A 16,508-nucleotide genomic window follows, 5' to 3' on the forward strand; every position below is an offset into this window, starting at 1 on the left:
GAAAACTGAGTTTTGGATAGGTTCTGTCTTGACCAGCATTGGTGACAACATGGCACGTGTACAGAGCTGGGACTTGGGGAGCTGCTCTGTTCCTCCACTTCCTTGCACCCCAGGACATTTTTTGCATGCCCTATCCCTCTGTCCAGCCACCCAAAGCAAGCACTTTCTCCCTCAGCTCTCTCTGGTAATCCAGGGGCTCACAGAGAGTTTGAATTTGCCATCTGGGCACACAAACCCAGAAAAGGTTCACCAAGGAGGGTAGACCATAGTTAAGAGGTACCGTTTGAACCCATTCTTGTGTGTAGGACCAGCATCTTTCCTACTACAGGAAGGCAAAGCATCTCTGAAATCATGTAGTCAATCATTTTGGGGTATCTACTCTTATCTGTTGGACTGGAGAAAGAATCCTAGAAAAGTAGACAATGGTAGCTGAGAAATCTCATCTCCTATCTCAAACATGCAGGCCATAGACATAGAATGTTCAGAATCCCCACATACATCCTCCCTCCTCCAAAAAAAAAAAAATCATTGAGCTAGAAGATAACATTGGAGGCATCTGGTCCCTTGCGTTTTTCATATTAATAAAGTATAGCCCAGAGAGACTGATTTGTTTAAGGTTACACAGCACCTCAACGGCAGAATTGAGATTCAAACTCAGAGTCTAATATTGTGATTTTGCAAGGCTAATTTTTTGGAGAGAATTACTCAGATAACTGTCTAGACCAGTGGTTCTCAACCTTTCTAATGCTGTGACCCCGCAATACAGTTCCTCATGTTGTGATGACCCCAAACCAAAAAATTATTTTGGTGGCTACTTCAAAACTGTAATTTTGTGGGGGCAACTGGGTGGCTCAGTGGATTGAGAGCCAGTCCTAGAGACGGGAGGTCCTAGGTTCAAATCTGGCCTCAGACACTTCGCAGCTGTGTGACCCTGGGCAAGTCATTTGACCCCCATTGCCTAGCCCTTACCACTCTTCTGCCTTGGAGCCAATACACAGTATTGACTCCACGATGGAAAGTCAGGGTTTAAAAAAGAAAACTGTAATTTTGCTACAGTTATGATTCAGAATGTAAATACCTGATATGCATTATGTATTCTCATTGCTACAAATTGAGAGGTTGAGAACCGCTGATCTAGACTTACATCTCTTTGGGTTAGCTCAGAACTTGAGGAATAAGTTGATTAAATAGACAAGGGCTAAATGAGTCACTATGTGAGAGCCGGGAATGTTTTCTGCTATTTCTGAAGCAGCTCAAAACTCGCTGCAGAATAAAGACTTTTCATCTAAACTTCCATCCTCTCAAGTTCATCAAGAAGCATACCACGCCCCATTATTTCTAGCTGAGGGATCTGAACCCATTTTCTGCTCTGCTCTCCTCCTCCGCCCATGTCATATAGTGCAAATAAAAAGCCAGGAAAATGTTCCTCTTGCCCTCTGGGCCACCTGATGGTTTGAATCCAGCCCTCCAAATCTTTTCTTTGCTCTCAACCTAAGCCACAACAAATGCTGGAGGCTTGGGCTGCTGGTACCATATGGCAAATATTAAAATACAGATGAGTAGAGAGAGCAGCCCCTAGCCTATAGCTGCAGGTATAGGATCCACCTGCGGTTCCTATATAATTTATCTGTGGGTGGTGACCTGAGGAGAATGGGGGCTAAAGGAATATGGATGTGAGATAGATAAGGCAGTCAGAGGAAGAGACCACAAGTTAAAACACGTGGGGAGAAGCAAGCTCCTTAATACCTCTCTAGAAAGAGAAAGCAAGCGGAGAAATCATAAGTATGAGAAACAAGAACACCTGCATGGAGCAGAGGACTCTGGGACATTCCCCATGGACCAGGTGGTCAAGAGATTAATGGGAGATGTGCGGGGCAGCTGGGAAGTCATTATAGGCTGTAGCAAGATTAAGAGGAGCAAGAGCAAGGGCTGTGAGAGCAAGAGGTGTAAGAGAAGAGGAGGCTCGCACATGTTCTCCAGCCTTATTGGGGACCTTCGGAATGTCAAGTGGGAGGTGATTAATGAATACGTGACGTGATATAGGTTTTTACATTGGTAGAATTGACAATGTGGGAATCAAAGAGGAGGAGATAGTGGCTGCCAAAGCCCAGCCCAGGAATTTTCTAGTCCCTTGGACTGTCCCTTTCCATACAATGAACATTAAGTGATCTGACCATGTGTCTGGTAAATGAATATACAGGACACAATATCAATCCATCAATCCTACTTCCAAGATGCTAAGATGCCTGGCATGCTACAGCAGGTCTATCGTTAAGAAAACCGCCCTCTCTCCTTTGCTTTGTATGGTCTCTGCTCAGGCTTTCTTCAGTATTCTACAACAGGGCCTCGTCTTTAGTAATGACTGGGAAAATGAAACTCGAGGGCTAGGCAGGTGTGGTAAAACCCCCTGGGATGACAGGTTTCTTTAGTGGAAGCTGCCTTAAGGACTGGCCTGTCCCCCTCCCCTCCCTCATTTTTCAGTCCCAGAAACAGGTTCAGATAGAAATCATGAGATCATAGATGTAAAACCACAAGGCCCTCTGAGGCTCCCACGTGCATCCCGTTAGTTACAGAATATAAAACAGAGGTCTAGAGGTACTAAAGAATTGGTGCAGGGCACACAGGCACTAAGCATCACAAGGGGGATGTGAAAGGACTGACCCAAAGTCATACAGCAAGCAGAATTCAGATCCAAATCCAATTCATCATCATAAAAATAACGAAATAATGATATTTCTACCACTAATAGGTCTTATATGACTTAATGTCATCCTCACAACTCTCAGAAGTCAATGCTCTCCCACCATCATCTCCATTTGATTGATAAGGGCAGAGGTTACATGCCCAGGGTCATAACTACTCACTCTCTGAGAAAGGACTTGAACTCGGATCCTCCTGCCTCCAGTTCTGCCCCAAATCCGGTATTCTTGTCCCTCAGCCATACTAGCAAATGCTCCAACCCCCCCCACCAAGACAGCATCTTAGCCCTGGAAGCTCCTTCCCAACCTCTGACGTAGGGACGCTGCGCATCTTTGTTTCCTGGGTATCCTTCAGCCAAGGGGCAACAGGAACTCCAGGGTTCCTACGCTAATGAAGTCGCACTTTAAGGGCATCTATTACTCCCCCAACATTCCTTCATTCCTCAACTTCAGTGACTTCCCGATGCATTTCGGAATTTCCCAACCGACCTCCGATCTCCGCACAGCCTAGCGGGGGTGGGGTGGGGGTGGGGTAGAAGCTCCCAGCCCGGGGGCGCTGCGCAGGTAGAGGAGCTCCTGGTTGAAAGGAAGCCTGCTGGGTCTCCGCCAGCTATCTGCATCCGAGTCCAAAGAGGAACTGTCCGCTCGTACTCTGACGTCACCTCCACGTTCCCAGGATCCCTGCAGGAAGAGCCGGGCACGCGGGGACACTGAACTCATTTGGCGCTTTGCCGGCGCGACCTCGGGCGCCAGGAGGGAGGATGACGGCGCTCTATGCTTTACCCAGAACAGCTTTCCTTCAAGAGTATCCCATTAGCCCGGCACCGTCCCGGGCATCTCCAGAAGGGGGAGCCAACGCGGAGGCCCGTATGCTGTGGCTGGAGCCAGAGGGACGGAGCCGCCCATTCGGCAGAGGCCTAGCGTGCGCGCTGGTGGCACTGGAAGGATTCTAGGTGTAAAGGGAAGGAAGCGGGGAGGAGCCTGGGAGCGGCAGCGGAGGCATACACTAGAGCACTTCCGGTTTGGTCAATCAGCTGCGCGTCCCCAAAGCGGCCTGCGAGCTGTGGCCCTGGTGAACGCCCATCAGACGGACGCTTTCTCCCATGAGCTCGCCCACTTGTGCTATTTCGCTTCTCCCCCCTCCGGCCAAGCATCTAAATCTTAGTCTTATACAGTGTTGTCTTGAGCAAAATAGCCCGAATTTGTCTTTTATGGTCTAAACAGCGGGGCGAAAGCAGGCTCTGCCGGGCCTACGACGCAGAGAGACGGGGCGGGGCCACAGAGTATGCGGAAGAGTGAAGGGGAGGGGCGGGGGCGGGCCCACAGGGAGTGCGGAAGTGTGAAGGGGACGGGCTGGAGCGTGGCTCATAGTGGAGGCTCCGAAGGTAGGCTTGGGAGGAGGGGAGAAGAGGGCTAGCCCGAAGGGGCAGGGCGGGACAATCGGAACAAGAGGCACAGAGGCCTCTGGGAAACCGGAAGCTAATATGTTACCAGGTTCCCACCTCATCCACTTTCCAAAGCTTTTCCCACCTCAGCTTCCTAGCAGTCCCTGGAACTTCCTCCGCCCCGCCCCTCAAGCCTCGGTAATGATGCTGTGGTGGCGGGGGACAGCGGGAAAGGGGGGCCGGCGAGGGGAGGAGCCAGAGCCCGAGGGAGTGGAGCCTGGGGGAGGGCAGGAGGCAGAGTGCAAGACTGACTTCGAATCCTCCCTTTTACGAATCCCTCTGGGGCTGACACCTCCCGCTGTGCCTCCTTGAACTCAACTCCTGGATCCCCGCCAAAGCCGGGAGCCCCTCCCCTCCCCCTTCGTCCTGGAACTCTGCAGCTGAGGGGGATAGCTGGGGCCTGAAAGATCGTGAGGCCAGAACGGAGCTGTACGGACAGCGCCAGAGTGCGAATTTCCTGCGGGGTACAATGTATCCACGGGCCTGCTCTGGTGTGTGACTGGGTTCGGCTGTGGCCTCTGCATTCCTCTTCTGGATCTTCTTTCCTGCTAAAACATCCTCCCTGGAGTGGCTTGGGGGGGAGGGGCAGTACCGGAAGTAATTTCACCTCAGACTAAACAGGCAATAATGAGCAGAGAGAGTGAAGGAGAGTTCAGGAGGGCTTCCTGGAGGAGGCGAGATTGTCGGTTGGACTGTAGGGAAGCCGGGGAGAGCCTGTGAGCTGCCCATGGTGGGGACAAACAGAGAAGGGGCTACTGGGAGCTGGAGGTGCTATTTATGAACCCCCCCCCCCAGAAGATTGGTGTGTCCCAGGGTAGGGATGCGACCGTTAGGGCTGGGAGTGCCAAAGAGCACCCTGGGGGATTTAGTTGGAGAGGTGGACACTGGGCCGGAGGAAAGTCACCTCAGGTGCTGAATGGAGGCTGGCAGAAAGGGGGAAGGGAACCCAGGAGGCCAGCAGAGCCCCAGGAAGGCCCTGCAGTCAGGGATGGGGGGCTGAGGGAGGAGGAGGGCCTTCCCCACCTGACCCGACGACTGTCCTCTGGCAAAGGGAACCACACCAGCGCCTCTGAGGAGCTCAGCTGGGCCTGCTGTGGGGAGATCCTGGGTTCCAGTATAGCCTCCGACTGTTCCTGCGCTCCTGGAGGCTCCTGGAGGCTCCTGCTTTTGTCTTTGAACCCTGAGCTTGGCCTGATCCCCTGGAAGGGCTTCCTGCCTGGAGGATCTTCCCCTGGAGGCTGGCTGGACCCCCCTGGAGCACTGTAAAGGACTCCTATGACCCTCCAAGGGGGCCTCCAGCAGGCACTTGAGGACTTCTCTGATGGGAGAGCTGTTGGGGGGGGGTGTTCTCCTGCAGCCCCTCCCCCTCCCCCTTCCCCTGAGAGCAGGGTTTTGGCTTTGGGCCAGTTTCTTCTCAGATTTGACCATCATATCCTTCCCCTTCCCTTTTTTCCTCCTGCAGTTGTCTACTTCTCCTGAATTGGTTCAGATCCCTCCAGAACCCCCCAGATGGCTTTTCCTTGTGGGCTTCATATTCCCTCAGCCCATCTTCCCCATGAGGCCCTGCTCTCCCCCAGGAGGTCTCTCCTGCCCCCTCCTCCCTCAGACTTTATCTAGCCTGTCTGGGGGGAGGACAAGAGGAAGGTCCCTAGGATGGTGGCAGAGGGAAGGAGGAGCTGGATGCTGGGGGAGGGGAGCTCTCTCTTGCCCAGCCTGGTGGGGGTGACCCAGGAGGCTTCCCATCTCTGGGGTGGAGTCTAGGGGAAGAGAGGAGCCATTCCAGGATCCCAGGAATTCCTGCCTCAGGTGTCCTGACCCCCAGTTCCTGCTTAGAGATTCCTTTGTGCTGCCCTCAGACCTAGCCCTTTCTGAGGAAGGCTAAGCTCTGCCTTCCTGCCCCAGCCCCTCCTCCCCCCAGGAGCCAAAGCCCTTTCTTGGCCCCCTGACCCTTTGGCTGGTCCCCATCAGGGCTTGGGTTCCCAGCTCCAGTTCCCTTAATGATTCCCTGCCTCAGCTATGCCAGAGGGTCCCAAGTACCCTATCCAGCTCCTAGGGAGACCCCAGCACCCCTTCATCCTGTTTCAGGCTCAGCCACCCCCCCAACACGAGTCTCTCCGGGGTCCCTGCCCACTTTGCCAGGAGCTCTGTTGCCCCCTCTGCCTTCCCAGCCCCTCCCTTGGCTCCCCTTCCCCAGGCCTCCCTGCTCCCCCTTCTGGTAGAGCCCTCAGGCTCCTTCCCCCAGGGGTGTTTGGCCTCTGCCTGGGCCCCTCTCATGTGGGGATCCCAAGGCCCTGCTGGAACCTTACCCCATGTAGATCCCTGTGGGACAGCCTTGGGCCTGGGAAGAGAAGGGAAAATCTCTGCCCTCTGGGTCCCTTCTCCCTCATCCTCCCAGCTCAGGATGCAGAGGCCCAGAGCCTGACCCCAAGAGGGATGGGGCTGAGCCAGACCATTAGCTGGGAGGGCAGCTTTCTTCTCAGGTCTCACCAAGGGCAATTGGCCCAGAGAATGAGCCCAAAGGCAGTGAGGAAGGGCTTTTCTACACTGGGGGAAAGAGGGGAGGGAGTGCCCCAGGAGGGAGTATATAGACCAGCTCCTGCTACTCAGAAGGACAGAGAAGTCAGACATTCCATGGGCCCAGGGAGACCTGTTGGCAAGAGCATTGACTGGAGTTCCATTTAGGGGGCCAGAAAGTGGGTGGGAAATTGTGGGGACAGATGGAGCCTGAGTGAGGAGATGTAAAAAGGAATTCTTTATTCCTTTTTTGATTTAACAGAAGACTTGGAGATCCTCTTACCATAGAATTGTGTAGGGATTAACCAACTAACAGTGACAGGAGGAGGACCCATAGAAATAGGAAGTAGGAACCATAGAGAAAGGAAGTGAGGTAGGGAATGGGTAGAAAAGGGGGCCAGTCTCAGCCTGTCAGTTGCTGACAATTAGGGCTGTCAAGTTGAGGGGAAGTTTGCTGCTGTATGTTGGGTTGGTGGTTAGTTGCTGGAATATAAAGGAGGGCCTAAACTTACTGAGAGGGTTTTTGGGTTTTGAGGTTTTGGTTTGGGCTGTTAGGTTTTTTCCTTCTTGAACTTTTTGGAAGGTGACTGTTCTTCATTGACAGACCTAATTGAGGTTGAATTAAACACTGATTGACTTGGTTTTGATTGGGCTAGATTGGGTTGGAACTTTGTGGGGTAGTTGTTATTAGCTATAGGTATAGGATAACTAGTATAGACATTAGGAAATTTTCTTTCTCTACCTCTTATATTTCTCTCCTTTACTATATTCATTTTAGTCTATTCTTTTACTATCTATTTAATTAAACTAAATTGTAAATTGTTAAAAGCTGCTAGAAGTTTTCTTTCCTCTGGCTTAAAGGGATGATATTAATTTCATTAATTAATTTAACAACTTGACTATACTCTCATTAAATCTTAAATGATTAAAAGTTACTCTGTTATTTTATCAAAACTCCTAATTCAATCCTTACAGAGTCAAGGCCTGGAAAAGATGGAGGAGCTTCACCAGATGGACAGACTGGGAGTACTTTGCTGCCTCTATAGGGAGCCTCGAGTCCCAGGGATGACCTTTGAGAGAGACGGACTCCCGGCCCAGGTAAGTACATTCCAGCTCCAGATGGGAGCCCCATTAACCAGGGAGGCCCTTCCTTGGCTCTGACACAAAATGAGCTGGGTAGCTGCTCCATCCTTCCTGCTAGGCCATTTCTGTATCCACATCCAAGACCAGAGGAACAACCCTTCGTGGCTCTCTTCTCAGCTTTGGGAGTAATACCTTGGCTCTTGGGCAGCTCAGACCCCAAGAGCTCCCCCTCAGGTGCTGCCTCCCAGGTCGGATTTCTTCCAGGACACAAGTGAGGGTTGAGAATGACCATTGACCTCTTCGCTCTTGAGTCGTTCTAGAGCATAGCCTCAGGGTGTCCACTGGTCTGTGCCACCCTCAGGGAAGACCTTGTCCCCTGGAGCTGCTCACTGCTTCTGCCTCAAGTCCTCTAGTATTCCTGGGTCTCTCTAGCTCCTTCCTTTCTCTCACTTCTTAGCCCAAGTCAGCCAGTGTGGAGGAACACCCTGGTGTGTGCCTGGCACTGCTCAGCACGAAGGAAGGGAGAAGCCAGCGGCCACAACTCAAACCTACTCCCCCCCAGTCTTACTGAGGAGATCCTCGACTGTGGTGTCCAAACCAGCCCTGTGTGGGCGTGATGGAGGGAGGCATTGTGAGAGGCAAGGCTTTAAGAATTCTGGGGAGATCATTACTACCCAAGGGAGGATTCTACTGGGACTCAAGGAAGCTCTGAGGCCAGAGGCAGGAAGGAGAACATTACCTGTAGGGACACAGACGCCCCTGGAACATCCGAGAATCACACCATGGAAGGTCCTGGCCAAGCATCAGCCAGGAGGCCAGTGTCTCTGGGTCAGAGGAGGAGGGAGGTGTGAGAGGAGAGGAAGAGCCTGGACGGTCCCTATGTGCCAGTGGAGCCTGTTGTAGGAATGGTCAGTGTCCTTGCCAGTGACAGCCAGAATCAGGCAGCTGGGGAGGCCCCAGAGAGCTCCCCTGTGGCTTTTCTATCCATTCCAGGGTTTGACCTCCTGCCTCTCCCCCCCCTCCCCCCACTGGCCTCCTGCTGCTGAACTCCCTGACTCAGAAAGAGTCCAAGGTGTTTGGGGGTGAACCCAGGAAGGGCCCTCACACAGAAATGGTGTCTTTTTCTCAGAAGAGGAGCTGTTTGTACCTGAGCTAGCAGCTGGATACATTTCTTCTCTGTTCAGTAGAATTTTTCACTGGTCTAGTCCTTCCCTTGTTGGACAAGCTGCAGAGAAAGGGGCGAGTTTCTGGAAGGCCTGGGAGTTTTCTGTGCAAATAGGGTTAGGGAGGTCCTGAGGGAGACATCCTGGCCTTGTCACAAAGTCATCTAGCTCAATGATAAAGAATGGGATACAGACACACTGGAGTGCTTTATGGTCTCTTAAACATCCATTTTCATTAATCTTCATAATAACACTCTGGGGGTAAATGTTCTTCTCATCTTTTCACAATTGAGGAAATTGAGGCAAACAGAGGTTAAGACTCTATGCAGAAATTTTTCTGTTTTAAGGAATCAAATGTCTATTTTTTTGGTAATTGCCTCTATCTTTAGTTTGACCAAGCATTTGGGTCCTTGAACTGCAAAGTAATATACTTCTGAGGCCTGTCAATTTGACTATTGTGCCAGAAAAAGGAAATGATCACTTCAGAGATATATGAAAACTGAGACACTTGTGCATTGTTGGTGGAGTTGTCATCCATTGATTGACCATTTGTGGGAGCATTTGGAACTTTGCCCAAAAGGCTTTCATACTGTGCATACCCTTTGATCTAGGCATGTATCCCATTGATGAGCATTTATTAGGAGAGATAGATAGATAGAGATTTCAGCCTTTCTAGATCTCATTCTCTATTCAGCTTGCTCAGGCTGGGCTTACGAGAGATCAAGAAAGCTCAGAGAGAAACCCCCAGCCCAGAGAGTCACTTAGTTCCGGGGAGTTACAAAAGTCTCCTCTCCCTCCCTCGCCTGCCTTTTACCTTCCCCTCAGCTCCTCCTTCCATGGCTCAGGCTCTGGCACGTTGGTGACTCTCACACTGATGCTGACTGCCTGAGAAATGGCAACAGGGCCACAGACACATGACTGTCACCTACGTCCCACTGTGGGGGCCCCTGTTAAGATTAAAAATTTAGGCCAAACTGTGGCAGGTAAAAATTAATTTCTCTCTGCAATGAGTATTATATTTTATGAGGTGTATTAAGGATTAAGAATTTAAGAACATACAAGTAAGAAAAGCATGTGCAAAGGAGGGTCAAGAGGCCCATTCAACCTCACCTACATCATGAAAGACCCGTCTGCTTGCAAGCGGAAACAGGAAGAAAGCTCAGTAGGTTTTTACAACCAGTTAAATAGAAATTTTGATCTCGCCCAAGTCCGGATCTCAGTGAGATTACAAAGCATTTTGGGATGTGACCAAGGACTTCTGGGGATTGGAGTCCGGGGTTCAAATCTCCATTTTTACACCCCTGAGATCTAGGCTGCACTGGATGTTCCCTAGAGATTTCCCTTCACACACTAGAAACTCTTCGGCTTCCTTCAGGAGTATCCTAGAGCTACTCTTTTCAAGCCTCCATTGTGCTCTTAAAGACTCAGCATCTAGTACTGGCTCTGACACTCATAAAGGGTGGGACCTTTGGGTCCCTCCCTTCTCAGTGGGTCAGTTTCCTCCTGTAACTGACCAGAGGTGGGCTCTTCAATGTGATGTGGCTTTCAGCTCTCTGCTCTCTCTTGGGCTGCTCTAGGAGGTGGTTTCGTTCAAGGATGTGGCTGTGGACTTCACTCGGGAGGAGTGGCGCCTCCTGTCCCCTCCCCAGAAGGAGCTGTACAAGGAGGTGATGCTGGAGAATGCCCGGAACCTGCTCTCTGTGGGTAAGGAGCCTCTCCCTGCTGCCCGAGTCTGCCATCAAAGAGAATATCTCCCTCAGCAGCAGGCAGGGTTGGGAACAGTTTTCAGTCAGGAGGAAGGGAGGAGGGCTGGTATGGAGAGTCCCAGAGCCAGGGCTCTCCTGCTGCCTGGTTCTCCTGTAAAAGGACTTTGCATCATGCAATGGGACCTTGTGTGCTCCCTTTGGTGAGTCTGAAGTCTGAGATCAAATGTGTGTTAGAGAATTTCAGACTTGGAAGTAATCTCAGAGCTGATTCTGTCATACCTCTCCCTGAACTGGAATTGTGTCTTCCAAACTCATCTGAGAAAACCGTTTAGGAGGGTTTTCCTCCCACCGTCTTCCCCTCTATTGGGGATCTTTTTGTCTTTAACCAGCTCACAGCCCCTTAGTGTCCCCAAGAGAGATAGTTTCTCCATAGTCTTCCTTCCTATTTCCCTAAGCCTCCAGCAAAGCCTATGAGGAAGGGAGGAAAGGGACGAACATTTATAATGACTTGCTCTTGGTCCAGGGCTTTGCCAAGGGTTTTCTTTGTAATTTGGCACTTCTTCCTCATCTTCATCTTCTTAATTCAGTGACACAATTATCCTTATTTTACAGATGAGGAAATAGATTTGATTAAGTGGCTTGTTTTGAGGCACTTATATATAGTAGCTATTTGTGGTGAAATGTAAACTGAAGTCCTTCTGCCTCTATTCCCAGGCCCCTGCCCCCTCATTTCCACATAATAGAAAACTATGGATTTAGTCCAGCCTTCTCTGAAGTTAATGCCCTATAATCTAATGTTTTGGTTCCAGATTGGTTCCCCAAACTTCTCCCCCATCATCTCCCCACCCTATATGCTGGGGAGACTCTCCTGCAGGAGGCCCCATAAGCCTCCATCAGGCCCTGCTTGCCCTTCTCTGTGATTGTCAAGATGAATGGACTGTATGAGAGACAGCATTGGGCCCAACAAGGATTGTTGAGTTCTCTAGGAGAGGAGCCCCAGAGACTCCCCCAGAGAATAGTCCCTGAGGCTCAGAGAGGAGTCAGGGAGGGAGGAGTAGGCAGGGTAATGAGACAAAAGCCAATCCCTTGAGGTCCCTGGGGCTTCAGACTGACCCAGAACTGATCCTCAGACCCAGTGTGGCAGTTTATGAGTTTCTGCCAGACTTGACCAGAAGAATATGCAGGATGGAGGCTGTTGTTCATTTGAGGCCCCCCAGCAGGGTAACAGGCCCATCTTACCATGGGTTTCTGCATTATATACAGTGACAGGTTGGTGCCGACTCCTGTGGGAACCCCATGGACAGAGTCTCTGAGTGGTGTCACTGGACTCCCCAACCTTCCCCTAAAGATAACTCAGTAATGAACTTCTCTTCATCCTCATCCCTGATTTATTCCCCATGTTTAGGTCTGTCAGCTCCCCCAGAAGACATGTTCTCTTCTTTAGAGCAGAGGGAAGCCCCATGGATGCTAGAGAAAGATGACCTGAGGAGTTGCTGCCCAGGTGAGGGAGGGGAAAAGAGGTTTGGGAGAGCCAGAGTGAGCAGAGGCTTTTGTGTGCTCTGGTGAAGCCAGGCTTAGATTTGGGGGCAGGAAGAGCCGATTTGTAATTCTTTTTCAGAGGTTTTATTTTATTTTTTATTTTCATCTCTTTATTGTTATTTTTTATTTTATTTTTTTATTCATAAGAAAATTTTTCCATGGTTACATGATTTTATGTTTTTCCCCTCCCCTAATCCCACTCTTTGCTGTAGCCCACCTGAAATTCCACTGGGTTTTAAATGTGTCTTTGATCAAGACCTATTTCCATATTATTGATAATTGCACTAGGGTGATCATTTAGAGTCTTGTAAGGGTTAAAATTATGGTTGAGGCCGAATGTAATAATTAAATTTGGTTGCCACGGATTTTATTTATAAAATCCTAATGAAACACCCTAACTCAGCTGGAAATTTTATGATGATTTAATTGATATAGTAGAGAAGATTAAGAAGAAGGAAGAAGGAAGGGGCTAGTACCAGTCAGGAAGATTAGGAGATCTAGAAAGTAAGGTTTTGAGTGTGAAGGAGGGAAGAATCAGCCTGACCTCCAAAGGGACTCAGCTAAGATGCCCAAACCTGAATCAGCTCAAGGGCATAACTCACCACCAACACTCCAAGATGTTGAAATGCCTAGCACACTCTCAGCCAGTTGCCTCTCCAGGGAAAGAGCAAGAGGCAGAAACTAATGTGCCTTTTATGGACGTTTTTACATCACTTTTCTGTGTCTCATCTGTACCAATGAGGACTTAGCTCGACTTAGGACAGCCCTGAGGTCTGTCCTTTTTTCTGCACATGTCTGTTAAAGGCCATTTCCTTAGATAATTAAATCTTGAGTTTGATGCAGACCTTCCAAATCTTGTTTAATTAAGAAGGGAGGAGAAATGTAGAGTTTCCAAAGCCTGATTCTGTCATTCCAAGTATCTCCATTGTTACTGATCAGGAAATAGCTAAATCAGATCTTCTAAAGAATGGTCTGATTAGGGTGGAATAGTTTTATATTTCCATTGACCCATGTGAACGAGCAGTTGTTTTTCTTTTGTGTTTCTTCTCCTACAGTTCTTGTGGATGTGGATAGTCTTCTTTCTCATAAGTCCCTCAAAAATGTCTTGGATCTTTGCATTGCTTCTAGTAGAGAAGTCCATTACATTTGATTATACCATAGAATATCTGTCTCTGTGTATAAGATTCTCCTGGTTCTGCTCCTTTCATTCTGCAGCAGTTGCATGAGGTCTTTCCAGTTCTCACTGAATTCCTCCAGTTCATTATTTCTTTTAGCACAATAGTATTCAAGTCCTTTTTCTTATTATCTGTTTAGGGTATAGTAGTCTACTAGTAGTCATATGACTGGACCAAAAGGCAGATAGTCTTTTAAAGCCCTTTGGGCATTGTTCCAAATTGCTCTCCATAATTATTTTATCAATTCACAACTCCACCAGCAATGCATTCATGTCCCAATTTTTCCACATCCCCTCCAACATTTATTACTTTCCTTTGCTGTCATGTTAGCTAATCTGCTAGGTGTGCGGTAGTATCTCAGAATTGTTTTGATTTGCATTTCTCTAGTTATAAGAGATTTAGAATACTTTTTTATGTACTTATTGGTAGTTTTTATTTCTTTACCTTAAAATTACCTATTCATGTTCCTTTCCCATTTCTAAACTGGGGAATACCTTGATTTTTTTGGGGGGGGTACAATTGATTTAGCTCCTTATATATTTGAGTAATTAGATATTTGTCTGAGGTTTGTTATAAAGACTTTTCTCCAATTTATTGCTTCCCTTTCAGTTTTGGTTGCATTGGCATTGTTTGTACAAACCCTTTTTAATTTAATGTAATCATAATTATTTATTTTACATTTTGTAATTTTTTCTAACTCTTGCATGGTCTTGAAATCTTTCCTTTCCAAAAGGTGTGACAGGTATACTATGCTTTGTTCACCTAATTTACTAATAGATTCCTTCTTTATATTCAAGTCACTCACCCATTCTGAATTTATTTTGATGTAGGGTGTGAGATGTTGATCTAAACATAATATCTCCCATACTGTTTTCCAGTTTTCTCAGCAGTTTTTGTCAAATACTAGATTTTTGTCCTAGAACCTGGGATCTTTGAGTTTATCGTACACTGCTTGCAGAGGTCATTTACCCAAAGTCTATTCCACTGATCCTTCTGTCTCTTAATCAGTACTATATTGTTTTGATGACCACTGCTTTATACTACAGTTTAAGATCTGGTACTGCTAGGCCATCTTTCACTTTTTTCTTCATTATTTCCCTTGATAGTCTTGATCTTTTGTTCTTTCAAATAAATTTTGTTATAGTTTTTTATAATTCAGTAAAAAAGTTCCTTGGTAGTTTGATATGTATGGCACTGAATAAGTAGTTTAATTTTGGACGGATTGTCATTTTTAATATATTAGCTCATCCTACTCATGACAATTAATGTTTTTCCAGTTGCTTAAATCTAGTTTTTATTGTGTGGAATGTGTTTTGTAGTTGTGCTCATATGATTCCTGTGTTTATCTTGGCTAATAGATTCCTAAGTATTTTATATTGTCTACAGTTTTTGTAAATGGAATTTCTCATTCTAACTCTTGCTGCCTGGATATGTTGTAAATATATAGAAATGCTGATGCCTTGTGTGGGTTTATTTTGTATCCTGCAACTTTGCTAAAGTTGTTGATTATTTCCACTAGCTTTTTTGTTGATTCTCTAGGATACTTTCAGAAGACCTTCATATCATCTGCAAAGAGTGATACCTTGGTCTCCTTATTGCCTATTTTAATACTTCCAATTACTTTTTATTCTCTAATTGCTACTGTTACTGTTTTTACTACCATGTTAAATAATAGAAGTGATAATGGGCATCTTTGTTTCACTCTTAATCTGATTAGGAAGGTTTCTAGTTCATCCCCATTGCAGGTGATGCTTGCTGATGGTTTTAAATATATACTGTTTATTATTTTAGGAAAGGTCTTTCTATTCCTATACTTCAAGGGTCCCCAAACTTTTTACACAGGGGTCCAGTTCACTGTCCCTCAGACCGTTGGAGTGCTGGACTATTAAAAAAACTATGAACAAATCTGTATATTGCTGTTTGGGATAGAGGAGGCTGCAGCGCTAGCTGGGATGGGCCTGTCACACCTTGCACAGGCCTATCACTGCCGCCACTATACCAGTCAGCAGTATACACAGTGCAGAATCCTCTCCCACAGATCGCCGCTCACTATGCTGATGTCTTCCATTGTGCAGCCACATAATTCTTTGGGCGGCACCTCATTCTCATTTAGTTACTCTCAGAACAGGGCGCCTCGAAAAGGATTTTGTCACCATTGGTAGTACTGTTTGTTAAGATTAAAATTTAGGCCAAACTGTGTCAGGTAAAAATTAGTTTCTCTCTGCAAGGAGAATTATATTTTTTTAGAGGTTTATTAAAGGTTAAGAACTTAAGAAAAATACAAGTAAGAAAGCATGCACCTAGCAAAACATTGGTTTTGTTTTCTTTCTTTTCTATTCCTCCCTAAGTACTCTAATTTCCTCTTAGAAAATTGAATATTGTATACATCTGTAGTTAGAAGTGCGTTTAGGACTACAAGATGATTATGTTAAATGATCAATGGGGAGACTAGTCTCCCAATGATCATCAGGGGGAATTGTGAATCTTAAAATTTCTCAGACTCCACCTTGGAACATTTGGTTAAGATTATTCCTTATTTTAAACAATGGAGGTACTTGATCAGAAATGTATTGGGAACTTTAAATTACTCCACCCATACTTAGGCATACCTTAGGGGAAGATAAAGTTGTAAAACTCCTTACTGAACAATGAAAAAGTACTTAACCCATACTTATAGTGAGGCAAAATCCCTTAAGCTAGGTCTATTTTTAGATCTAATACAAAAGGATGCTAAGTACCTATGAAGGTCAAATTAATCACTAAAAGGTCAGGCAACTTGCAAGGGGCAAGATTAGCAAAAAGGTGTGAAGTACTCAGAAGATATAATCTACCTAGAGAAGGTGAGAACTTTAAAGTAAGAATGGGCAGTCCTAGGAAAAGCGTCTACTGTGATTGGTAGACGTGAAAATTTAAGGGAGGTGACACAAGAGAAATTTCTCTTTAAAAGGAGCTGTCTGAACCAGTTCAAGATAGTTCCGATTTAATGCAGCTTTGGTAGCTGGATTCAAGGTCAGGAGTCAGAGGGAGGCTGCTGGGTCTCTGAAGACTAAAGTTTGCTTGGAAAGATCTTGTGGTGAGTGATTAAAGACTGACTTAGTTTCTCTCTTAAAGAGAAAAGGCCATAGCCTTTTCCTATTTCCTCTTACTCTGTCTCTCTCCCTTTCCTTAATTCCTTGATTTATAT

The 16,508-nt window shown here is 47.1% G+C and overlaps 1 protein-coding gene across 8 annotated transcripts in view; it reads left to right on the top strand.

Annotated features, from left to right (window-relative positions):
• The first annotated feature begins 4,030 nt into the window (after positions 1-4,030).
• The window catches only part of LOC103096060 (zinc finger protein 420-like), a 29,884-nt gene continuing 17,406 nt past the window's right edge, over positions 4,031-16,508 (top strand). The window contains exons 1-4 of one of the 8 annotated variants that reach the window (XM_007490211.3): positions 4,031-4,084; positions 7,634-7,756; positions 10,482-10,608; positions 12,016-12,111. In XM_007490211.3, the coding sequence (XP_007490273.1) occupies positions 7,652-7,756; positions 10,482-10,608; positions 12,016-12,111 (328 nt within the window). In that variant the 5' untranslated portion in view covers positions 4,031-4,084; positions 7,634-7,651. Of the gene's footprint in view, positions 4,085-4,112; positions 4,283-4,335; positions 4,636-4,664; positions 4,913-4,944; positions 5,054-7,633; positions 7,757-10,481; positions 10,609-12,015; positions 12,112-16,508 lie in introns of those variants that run through there. The other 7 variants (XM_007490208.2, XM_007490210.3, XM_007490212.3 and 4 more) reach the window with 7 other exon arrangements.

Source organism: Monodelphis domestica, chromosome 3 (assembly GCF_027887165.1).
Source record: "Monodelphis domestica isolate mMonDom1 chromosome 3, mMonDom1.pri, whole genome shotgun sequence".
Classification (NCBI taxonomy): domain Eukaryota; kingdom Metazoa; phylum Chordata; class Mammalia; order Didelphimorphia; family Didelphidae; genus Monodelphis; species Monodelphis domestica.